General features: G+C 45.0%; 1 protein-coding gene across 3 annotated transcripts in view; it reads left to right on the top strand.

The window, feature by feature from the left end:
* The window catches only part of crim1 (cysteine rich transmembrane BMP regulator 1 (chordin-like)), a 262,049-nt gene that overhangs the window by 3,504 nt on the left and 234,979 nt on the right, over positions 1-23,566 (top strand). For 2 of the 3 annotated variants that reach the window (XM_073050511.1, XM_073050509.1), the window contains exon 2: positions 6,009-6,182. The exons of the other annotated variant lie outside the window; for it this stretch is intronic. In XM_073050511.1, the coding sequence (XP_072906612.1) occupies positions 6,009-6,182 (174 nt within the window). The remainder of the gene's footprint in view (positions 1-6,008; positions 6,183-23,566) is intronic. 3 annotated transcript variants of the gene reach the window in all.

The raw sequence follows: 23,566 nt of genomic DNA, 5'->3' as shown, positions 1-23,566 counted from the left end.
ACTTGTGAAATTCTCACAACATCTGATGAAGCATTGGCGTTCTATAATCACAGTATCTATTAACAACCAGAAAAGAACAATCACCGTGACGTATCAAAATAAACTGAGGCATTTTGCAGGACAGCTTTCTAAGCCCACTATGATTTTGTCTAGCTTTAAACCCACTGAATCGGATTTAAAAAAAGCGTATTGAGTTAAAGATAACCAAATGAATTATACCTTAATACACCTTCTTTATATGGATGATTTGAAATTACATGCTCCTTCCTCTGTAAAGCTAAGGCAATTAATTCAAATAGTAGAACTATTTTCAAAAGATATAAACCAATACTTTGGACTAGATAAGTGCAGAACATTAAACATAAAGAAAGGTGCAATAGAGATGGTAGAATACAAAAAAGAGCAGCAGGATACAATACAACCAACGGATGATATGAAACATATAACTGGGATATCGACAAGCAAAGAAAATAGATCATAGTGTGATAAACTTTTGACAAAATTTACTTCAAGGCTCTTGTCAAACAGAGCTCAATAGTAAAAATATAACAAAGGCAATAAACACTTGCGCTACACCCATAATTACATGTCCTTTTTTTTGGAGACCTCTTCCCAGAAACAGAAACAGGGCCAGGTGGTTAACACAAAAATATATAATAAAAGACCCACAAATTCAAGATGATGTGCCGAACATGACAAAGAGAAACCAGAAACAATCCAACACATTACAAGATCCTGCAGCAGTTTAACTCAATCTGATTTACTTACACAGGCACAATCTAGTGGCAAGCATCATTCACCAGAATCTTGCTTTAAAATACAGACTCATGAAAGACACTATACCTTACTATAAATACAAGCCTGATCCAGTTTTAGAGTCAGAATCCCACAAATTAGATACAACCGATCCATTATTACAGATAGGACAATCCATAGTAACCATCCAGATAAAATAATACAGGATAAACAAACAAGAACAACTTACTTAATAGAATTAGCCATTCCATCCACACATAACATACAGAAATCAATATGTGAAATGACCAGAAAGGTGCTGAATTAAAAGAGGAAACTGAAAGACTATGAAACATTAACAGGGTATACATTATCCCAGTAGTAATATCTACAACTGGTATCATTCTAAAATCACTACACAGTACCATTATACAAAATTGGCCTACACTATAATGCGTATGTCAATCTTCAGAAAGCCACGATGCTGAACATCACTAGAATAGACTGGAAGTTCCTAGAAATTGAGAAATGAGCGTACTTGGCTATGCCCACACCTCAGGTTTTAGCAGCTCAAGCTGAGAAAGAATAAGTAATAATATTGAACAAATAGCACTGAGAACGAGTTGCAGAGCCCTTGGAAGTGAGTCTGTAGGTTGTGGAATCAGCTTACTCTTGAGGTGAGTGAAGTTGTCCATGCTGGTTCAGGAGCCTGATGGTTGAAGGGCTTCCTGAACTTGGTGGTGTGAGAACCAAGGCCCTCTTTCCCGATGGCAGAAGCAAAAAGGATATGGCCTGGATGGTGGGGTATTTGATGAGGTTGATGTTCCAGTGTTTGTCAAGCTCGGCAGTTAGCTCGCCAGTCGCCGGTCGAAGTGACGTCCTCAGTGCGAGAAACACCTCAACCCAAGCTACCAATATTCTCCACCGTCCTTACCAAGCTCTACACAATCAAACCCTATTTGAATTACAGCGTAATGACATGAAGGAAGTACTGGGAATCTCAACAATACCTGCGTCTATTCAGAAACAAGCTGCTAAAGCGAGGCTCCCAACCTGGGATTCATGGACCCATCAGTTAATGGCATAAAAAAGGCTGGGAACCCCTCTGCTGGAGAAACTCTGCAGGTCAGGCATCATCTGTGGAGGGAAATGGACAATCAGTGTTTCAGGTCAAGACCCATCATCTGATTGTATGATGGTTGATATGTAAAATAAGTTAATTTATCAAAAGATTTTTAAATAGCATTTGCCCAATTAACTTTTAAAGGACAGTACAACTCATATTCTCAATATTTATTGTTTATTATTATTTTGGTTTTTTTTTCCTTTTTGTATTTGCACAGTTTGTTGTCTTTTGCACATTGATTGATTGTGGATCTTTCATTGAATCAATGTTGTGTATCTTTGCACTTACTGTGCGTGCCTGCAAGGGAATAAATCTCAGGATGGTTTATGGTGGCATATGTACATTTATAGTACATTTACTTTCACCTTCGATTCAAATTTAAGAAAGCTAAAAGTTCAAAGTAAATTTATTATCAAAGAATGCATATGTCACTATATACTACCCCAAGATTCATTGCTCTCGCAAGTATTCGCAATAGAAAAGAAACAAATACAATAGAATCAATAAAAAGTTAAAGCTCCTGTAAAAAGGGCTTGCAGCACAGATCTTAACCCCATAAGTTTCATTCCTATGACAGATTATTGTGCTGAATATTGTATTGGGCTATGACGCAGTGGTGTGAACTGCAAGAGCAAGTTTATTGTCCCCAGTGGTGGCTTGTTTCATTGCTGGGACTCCTGAGACAGGCAAAGTCCTGGCAGCTTGCCCATGCTAAAGTCTAGGGGCTAGCAAGAGGGAAAGGCATGGTGGCAATTGCAGAAGCTAGTGCTGTAATTTGTGCCACCCGTGACTGAGCTGATTATCACTGAGTTGAAGGGGATGCTGGAAGAAACGCTTTCCCGCAGAGAATTATCTGGAGACGTTAGAATGATTCACCACAAAGCCAAAAGAAATTTTATCATCACTCAAGAAGAATTGGTTAATATTTGGGAAGAATATGAAAGGAAAGAGGGAAGTGCCTTGCAGCAGTTAGTGCTTGTGTTTCTAAAATGGCAACATCTACCACAGGTGGGGAGAGATTCAAAGGTATTAATTTATTTTTAAAGGCAGAGTGCTATTCAAATGTAATATTTCTAGAACAGATGTGGGAAATATAAGTACTTACATTGATTTCCTCCTACCCATGCTGATATTTCTCTATAAAGACCTAAAGAAAATTTTAAGGAACTCTGGCAGCCAAACCATGTGGACCCACAGTGTAGATTAGACATTTGAGTGTGTTTTCTACGGCTGTGTAGTTACTTCCAATTTCCTAGAACTTTACATTGGCGTAGTGATTCTGATGGTATCACCATAGAACTTTGGTAGGAATCAAATCATAGAAAATTTAGAATCAGAATCAGGTTTATTATCTCTGGCATATGTCATGAAATTTGTTGTTCTGCAGAAGCAATACCATGCAATGCATAAAGTATACTACAAATTACAGTAAAATACAGGTAAAAAAGTAGTGCAAAATAGTGAGTGAGTGTTTTTGGGTTAATCGGCCTTTCAGAAATCTGATGGCGGAGGGGAAGAAGCTGTTCCAAATTTGTTGAGTGTGTTGAGGTCCAGCCTTCTGTACCTCCTCCCGGATGGTGACATACGAGAAGAGGTCGTGAGGGTCCTTCGTGGTGGATGCCACCTTTTTCAGGTATCAATTTTTGAAGATATCCTCATTTCTCGGGAAGCTGGTGCTGGTGTCTGACACAGATTGAGGCCATTTATCTCATCGTGTCTGTGCTGGTATCCAGAGAGATGTGAGTCTCCACTGTACAGCGCACAGAAAGAGAGGACTTTATTGTCAATAAAATGGAGACCGCTTTTGTAGACCGTTATTGAGAACAGCCACTTGTATTTGTCAGTATGTATTGAAGGGACAACTCTCAGCTAAGAGAGCAATGGAGATTGATTGCTTGTCCCCTACATAGGGGACTGGGTGGTGGGGGATCTTGATGCAGGCTCTGGGTGCGTTTTAGTATCAGCAAAGAGCAAGAGATGCAGCACAGCTCTGGGAAAGAAATTACCTGGCACAAGCTTCGCAGAAGGGGTGGTGAATCCCCAGAATTCTCTATCACAGGGAGTTCTGGCGGCAAGAACATTATTTGAGGCTGATGGAGATAGAAAGGATGTGCTGAAACTGGAGAAGCTTCAAAGGAGGTTCACAAAAATGATTCCAGGGTTGAATGGCTTGTCATATGAAGAGTGTTTAATGACCCTGGGCCTGTATTCACTAGAATTCAGAAGAATGAAGGGTGACCTCATTGAAACCTATCGAATGGTGAAAGGCCTTGATAGAATGGATGTGGACAGGATGTTTCCTGTGGTGGGTAGACGAAGACCAGAGGACACAGCCTCATAATAGAGGGGTGTCCTTTTAGAACGGAGGTGAGGAGGAATTTCTTAAGTCAGAGAGTGATGAATCTGTGGAATTCGTTGCCATAGGCAGCTGTGGAGGCCAAGTCTTCGTGTATATTTAAGGCAGAGATTGGTCAGGACATGAAAGGATACTGGGGGGAGATTGGGGTTGAGAGGAAAATTGGATTAGCCATGATGAAATGGCTTTAGCAGACTCGATAGGTTGAATGCCTAATTCTGCTCCTATATCATATGGTCTTATATGAGTTTGAGTGTTCAGGGAATTGAGAACTATGGGGATCTGGCACTAATGAGGATTGAGGTCCAGGGCAGATCAACAATGATCATGTTAAAAGTTGGGCAGGTGGACTTCTCCTCCAATTGTGTTCTAGTCTCCTTGAGGTGATTGACAGTTGGCACAGCCCAAAAGATCTCTTGTTGCCATTGTACTGCTTTGGATACCTGTCCGTAGCAAAAGCAGACTTGGACAGCTATCCAAACTAGAATATAAAAGCAAGAATGTAACATGCGAAACTTTATAAGGCATAGGTCAGACCACAGTTGGAGTATTTTGAGCAGATTTGGAGCCAATATCTAAATATTTAAGAAAGGATGTGCTGGCATTGGAGGGTGTCCAGAGGAGGTTTGCGAGAATGATGCTGGGAGTGAAAGCGTTAATGTATGAGGAGTGTTTGATTGCTCTGCACCTGTATTCACTTGGGTTTAGGAGAATGGGGGGAGCGGTCGGTATCTTATTGAAACCTATCGAATAGAATGGACGTGGAGAGGATGTTTCTTATAGTGGGGAATCTAGGACTGAGGGTACAGCCTCAGAATACAAGAACTTCCTTTCAGAACAGAGATGAGGAGGAATTTCTCAAGCCACAGTGTGGTCAATTTGTGCAACTAATTGTCACAGAATGCGGTGGAGGCCAAATCATTGGGTTCTTGGAGATTGGAAGGTTCTTGATTCGTAAGGACTTCACAGATTGGCTGGAGAATGGAGTCGAGAGGGACAATAAATTAGCCGTGAACAAGTAGTGCAGCAGACTTGACGGGCTAAATGATCAAATTCTGCTACTATATCTTATAAACTCAGGCAAAGAGAAGTCAGTGCATGATATAAACTTGGTTTCTGTCAAACGTTTTAGTTGATTGTGCTTATGGAGGCAGTACAGGAAGAGAAGAAATGAGGTGCATCTTGTTAAGGCTACCAGCCGTGACCTGCCTGCTAACTGAGCATAGATGGCCTGATAAGTAAAACTGGGTATAACATGAAACTGGCCACTGGCCATTTCCTTTTGCTCACAGAATGTGTATGTTGACAGGCAACACGAGCATTATTATCCATTCCCAATTGCCCCTGGATCAAGGGGAAATTCAAAAATCCAACCACGTATAGGTCAAGTTGATTGACCTTCCTTGCTGAACGTTATGATGAGTCGAGGGGGTTCGTACAACAATGCAGAGGCTCATGTGAGAGCTTCTGAGGCTGATTCCAGATTTAGTTAATCACTTAAGTTTAAATGCTGTGATGAGATTTGAACTCACGATTCCAAGTCTTTGGTCTCGGCTGCCAGTCAAGTTACTTAAGCATTATGCTTATGCCTGGAGTCCACATGTGTGTAACACAGCTAAAATAATCCTACATATGTCCACATAAATGTTTATTGGCTGTAATTACATAAATTAGTGACTAAACAGGTGCCAAGGTTGTGACTGGTTTAATGGTTAAGCCCCGTTTACAGCCGCATGCATGTTGTGCACTTGTTTTGATCTTGGCCGTGTTCTGAGAATACTTTTCTTTCAGATGAGAACTGGGAGGACGACCAGCTTCTTGGATTTGAGCCCTGCAATAAAAACCCAGCAACAGGCTGCAATATTATCAACGGCAAGTGTGAATGCGATACCATTCGGACCTGTAGTAATCCTTTCGGCTTTCCCGATCGGGAAAGCTGCCTCTCGGCTCTGAAGCGGATTGAAGGTGAGTAATGATGGTGAAGCGCCCTGGATTTGGAGTCGTACAATTTGGTAGTGTTTACTGTTCCAGCTAATATCGCATTGTAAACTGTGGGTGTGGGCAGGTGGAGGCTTGGCAAGGTAATCCTGTAGAGGCTGACCTCTATCTCCATGGCAAAGATCAGATATCATACTTTCTCTTTGTTTCTATCTCTCTTTCTTTGTCTGCCTCTCACTGTGTATGATTTCTGTGTCTGCTTCTCTTTGTCTATCTCTCTGTTGGTTTCTCTCTCTCTCTCTGTCTGTCAGTCTCTCTCTCTGTCTGTCTTTCTCTCTTTCTCTGTCTCTGTACACTTAGCATTAATGCGAGAGGCTCTGTTTTGTCACAGATTTTTTTGTCATAAAATAAAGCCGAAGTTATACTCTGGAGCAGAAAATGCAGGAAGTGCACAGGAGGACAGCTGTACCTCTGGAAAATGGAGCGCAGTTAAAAGTTTCAGCTCCATGTTGACCTTTCATCTGAACTGGGAGGAGTTTAAAGCTAGATGCAGAGAAAGCTGGGAAGAGACGAAAAACAAAAGGAAAAGTATGGGATTGGGTCAAATGCAGAGTAGGATTATGCTGGATCAGACACACACGTGTAACCTCCCAGAGCACAGCTACACTAATGGTTACACTTACACTTGAAGCATCAGTGGCATGTTTGTCCCCCACACTGAAGAGTGCAATGGTAAACGTTTGTTATGAACCGGGTTATTCTGAGATCTCACCCACAGACTTTGCCAGCTTGTTTCTGCCAATGACTTTGAACTGTTAATCATGCACACATAAAATAGGCACAATGACATAGCTATTAGTGTGACTCTTCTACAGCACCAGCATCCCAGGTTCAGTTCTGCCGCTGTCTGTAAGGAGTTCATACGTTCTCCCCATGACTGCGTGGGTTTCCTCCGGGTGCTCCGGTTTCCTCCCATGGTCCAAAGACACACAGAGTAGGTTAGTTGGTCACATGGGTGTAATTGGGCAGCACAGGCTCATTCGGCTGGAAGGTCCTGTTATCGTGCTGTATCTAAATAAATAAGAAGTATGGTTCTGACCTAGAGGCTGTATTGTGAACCATGTCTACCGTGAATTGACCTGAATGAAGTGCAACAGGATCACGACTTCACTTGCAAACGATGTTTGTGCCCTGGTTAGTGGAAATTGAGGAGAAGTTTTCTTGAATACCTATTTGATAGTTGGCTCCTTTTTCTGTAGTTCTCTAATGTACGTTGCTAAACTGGTATTTTGTGGTCACATGTACCAAGGGACATTGAAAAACTCTGCATGCCGGTCAGACTGACCCTTTCCTCACATCAATGCGTCAAGCGGTAACTGAACGCAGAATTAAGTGTTACAGAGAGAGTGCAGTGCAGGGCCACGATGAGGTAGACTGAGAAGCCAGGAGTCCGTCTTATCGTACAAGGTGACTTACAATAGTGAGGAAAAAGTTGCCTACCCTCCATGGACTCTGTCTGCCCTTCTCGCTATCTTGATAAAACAATCAAAACATAAATGCCCCACCTACCCTAGATATTCTCTCGTCTCTCCCCTTACTTTGGGCAGAACATACAAGAAGCCTGACAGCACAGAGATGCCAATCCCGTTCCAGAAGTTCAAGAACTAAAAATCTAGGCTGACGGTTTAACTCAATGCCATTCCCAATTGTTCTGTGAACGAGCCGGTTAAACCAAGCCTGCCTACACGGAGTCAACGGCATCATAGAATCAGAGAGTTATACAGCATGGAAACAGGCCCTGTGGCCTAACCTTTCCATACTGAGTCTGCATGTGGCCTTATCCCTAAACCTTTCCTATTGTTTTACCTGTCATGAGTGGCTTTCATGTGTTGTAATTGTACCGATTGCTACCACTTCCTCTGGCAGTTCATTCTATATACCCACCACCCTGTGGGGGAAAATGTACCTCTCATTCCTCTGTTAAATCTTTCCCTTCTCAGCTGAAACCTACACCCTCCACTTGTAGACTCTCTTAGTGTGGGGGGAGAAACACTGTCGATTTATTCTAGCAATGCTCCTCATAATTATATAAAACTCTATAGGATCTCCCTTTGGCCTTCTTTAGGCATGCTGGTTATGTTGAAGAAGAGCAGGAGTCCACACCACTGTTTATTTCTCAAGTAGCATCATTATTATCTGGTGCTTGTGAAACACTGCCTGCTACAAGTTACAAGAGGCTACACTTTGCAAGTATGGCATTGGCTGGAATCCACTTTGGGGTGTCCTGTGAGGTCAAAAAACTACGAGATAAATATGTGTCTTTTCCTTATTTGTCCTTTAAGTATTGACATTTTTGGTAGCTGGAGATGTGAGGTGGCAGTGCATTTTTTCCAAGGGAGATCCTATTTTCTCCCATGTCCCAAAGAGATGGATTCCGTGCATTAATTAGCCTCTGTAAATTGTCCCTTAAGTGTAGGTGGTTGGTAGGTTCTGATAGAAATGTGGAGAGAGTAGGTTATTAGGGAAATTACTCGGATAATAAGATTGCTCTGTGAACTGGCTCAGACTCAAATTGCACTTGCTTTCTTCTATCACAAAGAAATACGAAATGGTAGCCATTTAACGTGTTGGAGCTCTCCACAAGACTGTAAGATGTAGGAGTAGACTTAGGCCATTTGGTCCATCGTGGCTGATTTTCTTTCCTTCCCAACCCCATTCTCCTGTCTTCTCCCTGTAATCTTTGACGTTCTTACTAATCAAAAATCTATCATCCTCCATTTTAAATATACCCAATGACTTGGCTTCCATAGCCATCTGTGGCAATTAACTCCACAGATTCCCCACCCTCTGGCTAAAGAAATTTCTTCTCATCTCTGTCCTAAAGGGACATCCTTCTATTCTGAGGCTGTGCTCTCAGGTCCTGGACTTTCTCGCTATTGGAAACACCCTCTTCACGTCCAACATTCAGTAGGTTTCAACGAGATCCCCCACCCCTCATTTTTCTAAATTCCAGCAAGTACAGGCTCAGAGCCATTAAACACTCCTCATATGTTAATCCTTTACAGGGATCATTTTTGTAAACCCCCTCTGGAAGTTCTCCATTGCCAGTACATGTAGGACCAACAGCCAGTTCCTCTCCACATAAATTACGTATTTCTGTCTCCATCTTTGTCACCATTTATACAGAGAGATCTGCTTTACTGAACTGTTCAACAGTTGTTCCAAATACTGTACAATCTGGTATTCCCACCTGGTCTGAAGTAAAACTGGGATTTGTGAGCATTCGAAATTATTGAAGGGAGGAAGGAGCACACAGTGATAGAGAGTTCACAGAGGCAATCAAAGTGATGGAGCAAGAGAATGGAAATTCAGGAAATAATAATAATTTCTCTCAAAGGCCCATGGAGACCATTGAGTCAATTCCAGCTCCAGGAGAAATTCCATTCCTCTACTTCCCACCAATCTATTCTTTCTTGTATCCTCATCAGTATCCCCGATTTTCTTTTGTGAAGCACGTTTTTCCTGTATTCAAAGCAAATAAATTGAATTTCTGTAGCATCTTTCCCACATGTATTGGTTCAGAAGATTAGCTTTTTATGGGAAATTAGATGTTCTTGACTTGTGTTGTTCTTCTAGGATTGGTGCTGGGTTAATGGGTGATTGAGTATGCATCTGAGAATGGGTATATCTCTAAGTATGTATATCATACGGACTGGTTCGCATGTATCCATGTGTGGGTGTGTTCAGGTGTGGATACACATGCGTGTATATGTTTGTGTGTCTATGCTGCTTTGGGGGGCAGGAAGTGCATGCGTGTGAGGGGTGGCATTTCTGCAAGCGTGGGGTTTGTGTGTTTGTATATACACATGCATACCTTTCTACGTACTGTATGTGTATATGGGAGAATCTATATATAAAGTTGTTTGTGAGCATATGCACGAGTGCCTGGCAGACTGAGAGTGTCTGGGCATATGTTGGGGTGTGTGAGAGAGAGTTTGAGGGTACGTGGGTGTTTTTGACTCTGCACATGCCATGTGATGTGTAATGGCACGACACTCTGCGAGTCTGATTTGGAAGGTGTGCATGAGTGCATGCTTGGTTTTGCATGTGAATGTTCCTGAACATGTCGGTGTACATGTGCAGTATGTATCTGTTGTGTTGTAGCTTTGAGTGTGTGAATGAGGTGGTCAGTGTGCGTCTGAATGAGTGCAGGTCCAGGACTGTGTGAGTATCAGAATCAGGTTTAATATTTCCGGCATATGGCTTGAAATCTGTTAACTTTGTGGCAGCAGTACAGTGCAACACATGATAATAGAGGGAGAAGCTGTGCATTACAATTAATATATATAAGGGTTAAATTCAATAAGCAGTGCAAAAAATAGAAATAAAAAAGTAGTGAGGTGGTGTTCATGGGTTCAGTGTCCATTCAGAAGTCGGATTTCAGAGGGGAAGAAGCTGTTCCTGAATCATTGAGTGTGTGCCGTCAGGCTTCTGTACCTCCTTCCTGATGGTAGCAATGAGAAGAGAGCAGGTCCTGAGTGGTCCTTGATGATGGATTCCGCCTTTTTGAAACAACGCTCCTTGAAGATGTCCTGGATACTACAGAGGTCCATGATGGAGCTGACTAATTTTATAAATCTCTGCAGCTTAACTCAATCCAGTGCAGTAGCCCCCATGCACCCCACCTCCATGTCAGACTGAGATGCAGCCAGTTAGAATGCTTTCCACCTTACATCCTTTCAAGTGTTTTAGGTGACAAACCAGATCTCCTCAAGCTCTTGATGAAATACAGCCGCTGCCTTGCCTTTAGAGCTGCATCGATATGTTGGGCCCAGATATTAGATCCTCAGAGATATTGACAACCCAGGAACTTGAAATTGCTCACCCTCTCCACTTCTGATCCCACTCTGAGGACTGGTGTGTGTTCCCCTGTGTTACCCTTCCTGAAGTCCACAATCAGTACTGACGTTGGGTGCCAGGTTGTTGTTGCGGCACCACTCAACTAGCTGGTGTAGCTGGCTCCTGTACGGCCTATCGTCACCGCCTGAGATTCTGCCAACGATGGCTGCATCATCAGCAAATTCTTGGACGGCACTTGAGCTGTACCTAGCCTCATACTCATGGGTGTAGAGAGAGAGAGAGTAGAGCAGCGGGCTAAGCACACATCCCCGTGCTGACTGTCAGCGAGGAGGAGCTGTTACTTCCAATCCACACAGATTGTAGTCTTCTGGTTAAAAGTACGAATGTGTGAGTGTGTTCTTGGGTGATTTCCGAATTCCCTCTCTGAGCAACTAGGAAGTGCTGCCAGACAGGTGACCACAGTCAACCGCGACAGTATCTGCAGGAGGTATCGCTGCTGATAAACCGCAGGCAGCGCCCTCATCCAGCTGTCTTGTTGGCCTGGGCCTGCCGCTGGATTTGTTTGGGTTTGCAGCGTGGCCGTGAGCAGGTGCTGACAGGTAGCTGCACAGCTGAACCATTCATTCACTGGAGCACCAGCAACGGCTGACAAGGCTCCACCTGTCTTCAGAGAAACACCGTGAGGCGGGGCAGTCTGTGGAATCTGCTGCAAGTTACTTGGTGTGGTACTGTTACTGACGGCCTTTCCCGTTCTCTGCTCCCACCACTGCCTCCTCACTTTGAACTCCTCCATCTGTGAGTAAGGTAATAGGAGATTGAATATGTTTCCAGCCATTCCAAACCTCAGCCTTCCTTGGGAAGCTTGAGCACCCTCCGCAGTTTCCTCAGTGCAAGGTTTTAAGTGTACGTTTAGTTTTGTCATAGACCAGCTCTGTTACTGGAATCAGTGGTAATGCCATTCAAAGTGGCAGTTCAGTAGGAAAATGCAGAGCATGGGTTCCCAACCTTTTTAATGCCCTGAGCCCCTACCATTAACTGCGGAGTCCATGGACCCCAGTTTGGGAACGCCTGACCTGGACTGTTCAGAATATGTTTGGATGTCGGGCCTGTGCTGATGGGCGGCACAGTAGAGTAGTGGTTAGCATAATGCTATCGCAGTGCCAGTGATCAGCCATGGGGGATTGGATTCCCACTGCTGTCTGTCAGGAGTTTGTACGTTCTCCCTGTCACTGCGTGGGTTTCCTCCCACTTTCCAAAGACCCAGGGGTTCCGGTTGGTAATTTGTGGGGCAGGAAGCTTGGCAACACCCGTGGGCAGCCCCCAACACAGCCTGGGACTGTGATGGTCGCTGACGCAAATGACATGTTTCGCAGTGTTCTGATGTTTCAATGTGCATGTGACCAAAAAAAAAAGCTAAGGGTCTCAGACTGAGACATCGACTCCATAGGTGCTACCTAACCATTTTGTGTGCATTACTCTTTATCTTTGGATTTGCACCTAGCGTCAGTGATGGTGTCATTCACAGCGTCTCGTTCATGTAGGAATGTGGTGACTGTTCGAAACCTACTTTACTGTTCAGTCACAAGCATTTTGGGGGAGGGGGAGAAGTTCGGGAAGGATCTAGAATGGGTTTACGATCTGTTCCGTATTGAAAGGGAATTTGACTATATCATGCAGCCCCACCCAGAATCACTTCTCACGCTTCAGTATTGTGTCCATGAACCCAGCAGTGAATCAGTCAACGACTGGAAGCAATGTTCTCTGTTACCGGTTTGAGAACTTGTATTAGACCACTTGTTTTAGTTGCTTGGAAGCACATATTGTGGTAGTCAAACCTTGCGTGCCGTGATGGCCAAACCGATCCAAGAGATGTGCATGTTGGAAATGTGAGCGAGTTCACGCTTCCCTGTGAGAGAGCAGTGTAGCCGCATCGATCATTCATGCCCTTAACTTGTTTTTCTTCTAAATGCCGCGGTCTGCGTGCACGTGAACTCACGTCTGTCTGCTTCGATATTTAAGGATTGCAGAGGGGGGAAGGAGTAGTTTAGTGGTGAAGTCAAGTAGGATGATTGGTTTAGAGAAAAATTAGCATGTCCAGGCACTGAGATAATAACTACAGCAAGGTGCTGGATGTGAGCTTGCAAGTAATGAGTTGTCTTAAGGGTTGGTTGGAGATCATCTAGGAAAGCATGTGAAACAAATGAACAAAATACGACTGGAAAGTGCATGATAATTGCAGTTTTAACTATACACTGTGAAGCATCTTGCTTATGAATGCAAATTCCATTGCCCTATGGAATCACTTTAGTGATAAGTGTACTGAGCTGCATAAGTGGCAAAGAAAGGAATTAGCACAAACCGAGAAAGGTCTTCGTGGGGCCCATGGCAACCTGTGTTGTTAAAGAACGTGAAGAATTGGAAAATTGGTCTGGCATCTAGTAAAGGTAGGGTAGGGTGTGGGTACTAACGTTCACATACACTCAATGGCCGCTTTATTAGTTGCACTTGTGTGTACAGGTGCACCTAATGCAAATATCTCATTAATGTAAATACCTAATCAGCCAATCGTGGTAGCAACTCAGTGCATAAAAGCTTGCAGACATGGTCATGAGGTTCAGTTGTTGTTCAGACCACACTTAAGAATGGGGGAGAAATGTGATCTAAATGACCCTGACTGGGGAATGATTGGTGGTGCCAGTCTGGGTGGTTTGAGTGTCTCAGAAACTGCTGATCAACTGGGATTTTCACGCACAACAGTCTCTAGAGTTCACAGAGAATGACGCGAGAAGCAAAATTACACCCATTCTGTGGGTGAAAACGCCTCGTTAAAGAGAGAGGTCAGAAGAGAATTGTCGGACTAGTTGAAGCTGACAGGAAGGGGCAGTACCCCAATTAGTCACGCGTTACAACAGTGGTGAGCAGAAGAGCATCTCTGAGTGCACAACACGTTGAATCTTGAAGCGAATGGGCTACAGCAGCAAAAGACCGCACTGTGTCCCACTCATGGACCAGTTTATTAGGTACGGGAATGTGACCACGAGGTGTTGATTGGCATAAACTGACAAGTTTGTGTCTGAAGCACCCAGTCTCTGAACATATTCAGGGTAGTGTTCTGTGATAATGTGCCCTTGAATGACAGGAGTGGGCTGCATTAGATTTAGTAATGAGTAAAGAGGAAGATTTGGTTAACGGCCTAATGGTGCATGAACATTTATCCAGCAGTGATCATAATAAGATTGAGTATGGTGTAATGTTTGAAAGTGAGAAATGCAAAACAGCTGCTATGAATCCCGATTTAGAAAAGGCTGACTTCACGATGAGTGAGGCTGTCTACTGTAAATTGAGTTAATCCGATAATGGGTAAAATGACGCAGGATCAGCAGGAGGCATTCACAAAAGAATTTAATGTGATTAAAAGCCAGTATATGCACCTAAGGGAAAAGAGCAGTACGTGCCAAAATAAAAGCCCCGGGCTGCTAAAGGTGAGGGGCAAACTGAAATTAGCACGTAAAGCAAACAGACAGGCTGATCCGGGTAACGAAAGAGTCCACTTTACCGAATCCTTAAATTGATTTTGTCAATAAGTCAGTAAGTAGACAAAATTCACTCCGTGGTAACCACACTTCTGCAGTATTATGATGACTGGCATCAAAAAGAACAATTACTTGAAGGAGAGAAAGAGAGAGAGAGATAGTAGGAAAAAATGTATGTACATTTGGCCCGAAGTGTCGACTGTATTCATTACCATCGATACTGCCTGGCCTGCGGAGTTCCTCCTGCATTTCGTGTGTGTTGCTTGGATTTCTAGTATCAGGAGATTTTCTCTTGTTTGTAACTTCACTTGCCCCATCTTTGAAATGTTCCCACAACCTATGGATTCACTTTCAAGGACCCTTCATCTCATATCCTCAATATTTATTGCTTATTTAGTTATTATTGTTATTCCTTTTTGTATTTGCACACTAGTTGAAAGTCCAGTTGGTGTGGTCTTTCACGGATTCTGTTACGGTCGTTATTCAATTGTAGATTTACTGAGGTTGCTCTCAAAAAAATGAATCTCAGGGTTGCATATAGTGACATATATGTAATTTGTTAATAAATTTACTCCAACTTTTTAACTTTATTGACAGTCATACAGTGAGCTCCTGTAATATTCCATCTGGGTAGATGGCATGAACATCGATTTCTCGAACTTTTCGTAATGGCCCCTTCCACTTCACCGTTCTCCATCCCCTTTTCCCTCTCTCACCTTATCTCCTTGCCCGTCCATCACCTCCCTCTGATGCTCCTCCCCCATTTTCTTTCTTCCATGGGCTTCTGTACCCTCCCATTAGATTCCCCCTTCTCCAGCCCTGAGTCTCTCTTACACCAATCAACTTCCCAGCTCTTTACTTCACCCCGCCCCCTCCCTGTTTCACCTATCAACTTGTGTTTCTTCCTCCCCTCCCCCCACCTTTTAACTCTACTCCTCTTCTTTTTTAACTCCGGTCCTGCTGAAGGGTCTAGGCCCGAAACGTCAACTGTACTCTTTTCCATAGATGCTGCCTGGCTTGCTGAGTTCCTCCAGCATTTTGTGTGTGTTGCTTGAGTGAAGTTATCCCCTTTGGCCTGATGGTTGAGGGATAATAACTGTTTCTGAAACTGGTGGTGTGGGTCCTGAGGTTCCTGTACCACCTTCCTGATGTCGGCAGTGAGAAGAGAGCATGACCCGGGTGGTGGGGGTCCCTGATGATGGATGCTACTTTTGTGCGATAGCGCCTTATGAAGATGTGCTCAAAGGTGGGGAGTTCTTTACCCATGATCGACTGGGCCGTATCCAGTACTTTTTGTAGGATTTTCTAAAAGGAGTTTAAACTTTTGATGAGAGAGCAGTAAATCGTGGAGAAGCCTGACAAACCAGCTTGAACTTTTTGAAGGGTGTCTAAAGAAGTAGAGAAGGAAAGGTTTATTAACATTAGTTATATGGACTTTTAGAAAGTTTCCCATGAAGTCTCTTGCAAGATCTCCTGCCTGCGGTGAAGCTCAATAACAGGATGCAGAGAGGTTTTTGGAAAGAGCAGGCATGTGGTAGGTGGACTGTAATACAAGTGACACCAGTGTTGAGGCTGTTTGGATTATGGAAATTTGCACTTACAGGATTCACAAGTCACTAGCTAAAAATGTGAGATACAAAATTTAAAAAAAATTCTCGTGGAATTTTTGCGGGTGGCGGGAAGTAAATAAATAAACAGAACATTCCTTTCAACCTGTATTTCTTGAAACACGCACTAATGCGGCTTCAGGTTACGGAAAACAGTGGCACCGACTGTAGAGGACAACCCTATAACCCAGGGGTTGCCTGTAAAGAGAAGTGTGAGGAGACATATTTCACGTGAAATTATGACAAGCTGCTACAAGCATAATGGCGCAAAGCGTACAGGAACAGAGAGGCTTTGCGGTTCATAAGTTATGGATCTGTAAAGAGGGCAACCAGATGGACTAATCTGCCCTTGTCAAATGAATCCTTCAATGTTCGTTCAGTAGTTTTCACATTAAAATCAGATTAAAATGTTGCTGCTGCTTTTTAGATTCCACTGACCTGGCATCATTTGACCTGTTGACTAGCATTGGGAGTTGGGGTCTTACTCTGGTGTTGACAGGGTTAGGGTCAGGGCCTAGCTTGCTTGGACTTGGACTAGTGTTCACCATTACAGAGGTTCTATGGTTCATAAAAGGGGCACATTCCTGGGAAATGTTTGTTTTAATTAATTGGGCCATTAAACTCTTATCATGTACCATTATGAATAATGTAGTTTCTTTGACTGTTTGAAATGGAGGCAGATTAAAGAGGGGAGATTGTGAAGGGATCTTCATAAATGGTGCATTACCAATGTGTCTGCGAATTTCTTTCAGTGTGGGCAGAATTTTTTTAAAGAGTATTCATTTCTGCATTCACGTTCCATTATTTGCTTGATCTAATAGTTGTAATCTCTCTAATGTATTAAAATGCATTCCAAAGTTATACCGAAAGGAAATCGCTTGCATGCTTATCTGATGCGTGTGCGCACCCAGAACTGTTTTCATAAGAGGGGAAGAATTCTCTCTCCCGCCCCCGTACGTTTTAGCTGGCTGATATCTTGATGTTGTGACCTGGAAGTAGTACAGCATGGTGCTTCATAAACGGTCAGTTAAGAACCCATCTGGGATCAATTTGAGATGTAAACCACTCGGTGGTTACTCAGCGTAAACTTTCACCCCTGCTCTGCGCTTTCCTTTTCATTCCATCAGAAGCACAGGGCTCAGAAGCTGTCGAAAAACAAAGTTCACACATGGAGAGGCCCAGCTTCTGGATCTAGAAAGTGGCAGAAGCGCACTGCAGTGACTTCAGAAGCCTATATTCCCTGTTGTTATTTTAAATGTGGGTAGAGGAGACTGCACTGTTTCTCCTCAGCAGAACCAGGTGGAGACATTTAAGGTGTTAATTAAACAGAAGAACAAGCATAAGTTCAAGCACTTCTGCTGCCATTTAAGTGAAAGTTTCCTGGAGATTCTATTCTTTAAAATTAGCTTTATTTGTCACATGTACATTGGAGCATCGAAACATACGGTGGAATGCTCTGATGGAGGAATCTGAAAAAAAAATTAATTTAGCTTTTAGATCTATATGCCATAGTTCATAATTTTAATTGCGAATTGCAGTGTACTGCTGCTGCATAATAACACATTTCATGACATATGCCAGTGACAATCAGCCTGATTCTGATGCCTTGTTTGCGTCAAATCAAATCAACGAGCATTGTGCTGAGCAGCCCCCAAGTGTCACCACAATTCCGGTGTCAACATAACAGGGCCACAGCTCTCTAAACCCTGACACTTCTGGTGTCAACATAACAGGGCCACAGCTCTCTAAACCCTGACACTTCCGGTGTCAACATAACAGGGCCACAGCTCTCTAAACCCTGACACTTCCGGTGTCAACATAGCAGGGCCACAGCTCTCTAAACCCTGACACTTCCGGTGTCAACATAACAGGACCACAGCTCTCTAAACCCGGACACTTCCGGTGTCACCGTAACAGGGCCACAGCTCTCTAAACCCTGACACTTCTGGTGTCAACATAACAGGACCACAGCTCTCTAAACCCTGACACTTCCTGTGTCAACGTAGCAGGGCCACAGCTCTCTAAACCCTGACACTTCCGGTGTCAACATAACAGGGCCACAGCTCTCTAAACCCTGACACTTCCGGTGTCAACATAACAGGGCCACAGCTCTCTAAACCCTGACACTTCCTGTGTCAACATAGCAGGGCCACAGCTCTCTAAACCCTGACACTTCCTGTGTCAACATAGCAGGGCCGCAGCTCTCTAAACCCTGACACTTCCGGTGTCAACGTAACAGGGCCACAGCTCTCTAAACCCTGACACTTCCTGTGTCAACATAACAGGGCCACAGCTCTCTAAACCCTGACACTTCTGGTGTCAACATAACGGCCACAGCTCTCTAAACCCTGACACTTCCGGTGTCAACATAGCAGGGCCACAGCTCTCTAAACCCTGACACTTCCGGTGTCAACATAACAGGGCCACAGCTCTCTAAACCCTGACACTTCCGGTGTCAACATAACAGGGCCACAGCTCTCTAAACCCTGACACTTCCGGTGTCAACGTAGCAGGGCCACAGCTCTCTAAACCCTGACACTTCCTGTGTCAACATAACAGGGCCACAGCTCTCTAAACCCTGACACTTCCGGTGTCACCGTAACAGGGCCACAGCTCTCTAAACCCTGACACTTCCGGTGTCACCGTAACAGGGCCACAGCTCTCTAAACCCTGACACTTCCTGTGTCAACGTAGCAGGGCCACAGCTCTCTAAACCCGGACACTTCTGGTGTCAACGTAGCAGGGCCACAGCTCTCTAAACCCTGACACTTGTGTCTTTGGAATGTGAGGAAACGCACATAGTGATGGGGAGAACAGGCAGCAGTGGGAGTTGGACCCCAGTCAGTGATTGCTGGCGCTGTGAAGTCATTACGCTAATCACTGTGCCGTTTTTCTATGTCGTCCTGCTCTGTAGCTCAGACTGCTGAAGCATTGGCACAGTGGCGACTATCCTGATTGTTTGCTTCAGGGCCCACCAGGCACTACAACCTGACAAAATGCAAGATGGTATATGGTGGCACATGCATAACCTAATACCCTAATAACATGACCTAATCTTGACCTTTGATGACATTATTATAGCCAGTTTCCCAATCACATGGGTCACCAATGACCAGAAATTCAACTGACCAGGCACATAAATATTCTAGTGACAGGAGCCGATCTTGCGATGAGAGATTCATCTCCGCACCACGCTGAATGCTCCGTCCTGTGCCCACCGTCCTAGTCCCTAACGCCAGCCTTTAATGCCAGTGCAAATTCACAGCACACAATCGCAGTGCCTCCCGTCAGCACTCAATCCAGTGCCCTATTTACATTTGATTTCAGTGCCTTCTCTAGATGCTCATTCCCACCATTCAAACCCACTGCTCGGTCCCAACATTCAATCCCGCAGTCTGGTCCCACGCTGGTTCAGAAGCTGGGTGAATTTAGGATAATAGCTGTTCCTGAACCAGGTGGTGTGGGACCTGTTGGTGGTGGTAGGAAGAGGGCGTGGTCTGGATGTTGGAGGATCCTCGATGATGGATGCTGCTTCGTTGTGTCAACACTCACTGCTGAATTTAATTGGCTTTATTTCTCACATCCTTCATATACATGAGGAGTAAAGATCTTTACGTTACGGCTCTGTTTAAATGTGCAATCGTAGTAATTTATAATAATCTATAATAAGTAGAACAGCTGTTGGGAAGGGTTTTTCCTGTGATGGGCTTTCCATTGCCCTGCTGATGACTGAGTGAATTTGTCCTGATTCTTCTGAACAGGACATCCCGAAGCAATTTCCCACATCGCTGGGTTGATTCGTCCTTTCATCACTGGTGACCCCACATGTAGAATCCAATCGTTTCGGAGCTGTAGACGCAGATTAAAACCTACTGCTAGTATTCTTGCAGAGCGTCTCATTCTTGTGCCGGAGAACGTGAAACGGATGGGGCTCCTGCTTCATAAGCACAGGAGATGCTGGAAATCCAGAGTACAGCACACAGAATGCTGGTGGAACTCAGTAGGTCAGGCTTCATCTACGGAAAGGAATAACCAGTCAACACTTTGGGTGGAAATCCTTCAATCAGGACTGATGAAGGGTCTCGGCCTGAAACCTCGTCTGTCTATTCCCCTCTGCAGATGCTGCCTGAGCTGTTGCATTCGTCCACCATTTTGTGTGTGTGTGTGTGTGTGTGTGTGTGTGTGTGTGTGTCACTCAGGGGTTGCTCCTTTGGTACGTAAAAGGGGTTGAGGGGATATCTGTCATTGTGGGTTCATGTCTGCACAGTTATTGGAGCTGTGATACTGCATAGCAGTCCCTGCTGTATTCCCAGGTAGTGACTCCAATTCCACCAAGCCTGACCCCTAAATCCATGAAGACTTACTTTCTGGGAAGTGCTGAGATGCCACGCGCTGTCGTGATGTAATGAGCGGTGCAGACCTGGTGTTAAACGTGTGTTCTCCACGAAACTAACGCTGCTTTACTTACGGCGCGGGCTCCATGGCAGTTGACGTGATGGGACATGGGAGTTCAGAGTTAAATGTTGCTGCCGCCTGCAAGGCCCTTCCCGTAAACTCTGGGTGCTCCGGTTTCCTCCAAAGACGCACTGGTTAGTACGTTAATTGGTCATTGTAAATTGTCCTGCGATGAGGCTGGTGTTAAGTAGGTGTGTTGCTGGGAGGTACGGCACTTTAGGCCGGAGGTCCTGTTCTGCACTGCATCTCTAAGTAAAATAATAATCATCTCTGTGTGGAGCTTATCAAGCCCAGGAAAGTACTGAAGGAAGAACTGGTCTTTCAGACCCGTACTCCTCTGGTCTTCTGACCTTCTCAACTAGAGGACATTGAGGAGAAAATGTTTCACATTCCACTGCCTTGATTTTGTGCCTTTATAATCTTTGGCAGGGTAACAGTAATGAATATTTGTACCATGCAGTTAGCCTTGCTATTTGTAGAAGCCTTTGTGTGGACAGAGAGCGGTTATCAGTGCCAAGAGCAACATGTTTCTACTCTCTGCTCCGGGACTGATGCTTTTGAATAATTTGTTGTTTTATAAGGAAGTTGTGGAGGGAAATAACACCTTATGCATTCCAGCTGCGCTTAGAAACCACTCCCTTGTTCTTAATGGCCTCTCTTGCAGTGTCGCAGAGGAGTCTGGAGTTTTGACAGGCTTCCTAGTCACATGCTTCGTATGCTTGTCCGGTCATGCTAAGACATTTTACACAGTCGCCTTCCTCGCTTGCCTTTTCATGCTTCTTGGCTTTGCCCTTCCGTGTACCAGGCAGCCAGGTGAAGCTGATCCTGTGCGTCCCTGGGTTTTCGCTGCCTTGGCCCTGAGCTTCTGCAATAGCCACCCTGAACATTTGTGCCCCTCCGCCTCTGCCCTGCTCCGAGACCACACGTATCCCCTGCCAAGCTATCAGCCACTGGTTCTGACACCGCCCTTGCATTGTGTGGGTGGGTTTGTATCAGACCTGGGGGGCACCAATAGAGATGCTGCGGGCGCTAGCAACCTGAAGCAACACACACAAGATACTGCAGGAACCCAGAAGGTCAGGTAGCATCTTCAGAGGGGAATGAACAGTCATCCTTTCAGGCCGAGACCCTTCATCAGGAAAGGATAAAGGGTCTTGGCCCAGAGCATCAACTGGTTATTCCCATCCATGGAAGCTTTCTGGCCTGCTGAATTCCTCCAGCGTTTTGTGCGAGGAAACAATAGTTCTGCTCTACAGCAATTGCAAGCAAAATGCATATTGCTGAGGGACTTATTTTTCCTCCTTTCCATCAAAGAAGTGAAGCCTTGCCCAGCAAACTTGGTTCAGAACGCCTCAGAGACTGGGAAGCTGATCTGGCTTGTCACCTTGCACCGTTCCAGATTCCCAGTACCCATTTGCAGTGTCCTGTTGTACCTCACCCCTCTGGGACCGGCCAGCGTATAGTCAGCCTCCATGGCTGCAACCAAGAGCTGATCACGTTAGCATTTGCATTATTTAAAGGCGGTGGGGGAAACCTCTCACCATCAGGACTCAACCTCGAGGAGCAGTGATTAGATTTCACAATTGCCTTTGGGCAGCAACGTGATCGCAGGCACGGTAGTGTCGTGGTTAGCTTAATTCTACTGCAGTAGCAGTGACCCGGGTTCAATTCCCGCCGATGTCTGTAAGGAGTTTCTACGTTCTCCCCGAGCTGCAAGTGTGTCCTCCGCACGCTCCGGTTTCCTCCCATATTCCAAAGTTTTCAGGTTAGTAGGCTAATTGGTCACATGGGTGTAATTGGTTGCTATGGGCTCTTCGGGCCTGTTACCATGCTATATCTCTAAATCAGGGGTTCCCAACCTGGAGTTTAGGGACCCCCTGCTTCAAGGCATTGGTCTGTGGCAAAAATAAGGTTGCGAACCCCTGTTCTAATTAAATAAATTTTTTTAAAGCCGCCACAGAAGCCGCAAAGCAGCTGAGTTATCGTGCGTGGTTTCTGTGGCTCAATTGTGGTCTCTCTCAGGATGGATGTTTGCATCACCACTGATGCTGATTTAACTCCATCATGCTGTCCTCCCTCCGTCAACCCCTCCCAGCCACTTCTCCTCCGGTGCTGGCCAATTACTCACCCACATGACAGGTGTAGACAGCAGAGAAAACGAGGAGGCTGCGGCGTGTCAGAGTCGAGGGCCGTTAGTGTTTGCAGTGCGCGAAGGGGGACTCTGGCTTCACGGTACAGCCGATGCAAATGAGCTGCCTGATGCGGAGAATGCACGAGGCCTGACAGCAGGGTGTCAGGCCGGTTAATTTGCCGAGTGCAGGGCTCCGCAGTTCCCTCTGCTGCTGCACAATGCCTGGCTCGATTTCCCAATTAACCCTACCTCCAGTTGACTGGGTTACTACGACTATATAGCACCTTTCAAATCATTGCAAAGCATCTGATTCAGGGGTTCCCAGTCTTTTTTATGCTATGGACCCCAGGTAGGGAACTCCTGACTTCAACGATATATTTTTGAAGTGTAGCTGTTTTACCAGGAGAAAAAGTGTAGGAAACGTGAGCATCTATAGGCAATGGACCATGGCACATGACCACGTCTTGGCCTTGTCTCTGATTATGTTTTTGTTTTTATTCACTGAGATCTTGTTTTTGCATAGTCTCTCTCTCTCTCTCTCTCTCTTCCCCCCCTCTCCCCCTCTCTCCCCTCTCTCTCTCTCTCCCCCTCTCTCTCTCTCTCTCACTTCCCCCCTCTCTCCCCCTCTCTCCCCCTCTCCTCCCCTCTCCTCCCCTCTCCTCCCCTCTCCCCCCTCTCCCCCCTCTCCCCCTCTCCCCCCTCTCCCCCCTCTCCCCCCTCTCCCCCCTCTCCTCCCCTCTCCCCCTCTCTCCCCCCTCTCTCTCTCTCCCCTCTCTCTCCCTCTCTCTCTCCCCCTCTCTCTCTCTCTCTCTTCCCCCTCTCTCC

Source organism: Hemitrygon akajei, chromosome 7 (genome assembly GCF_048418815.1).
Source record: "Hemitrygon akajei chromosome 7, sHemAka1.3, whole genome shotgun sequence".
NCBI classification, from domain to species: domain Eukaryota; kingdom Metazoa; phylum Chordata; class Chondrichthyes; order Myliobatiformes; family Dasyatidae; genus Hemitrygon; species Hemitrygon akajei.
This window is presented reverse-complemented; position numbering and strand designations above follow the sequence as displayed.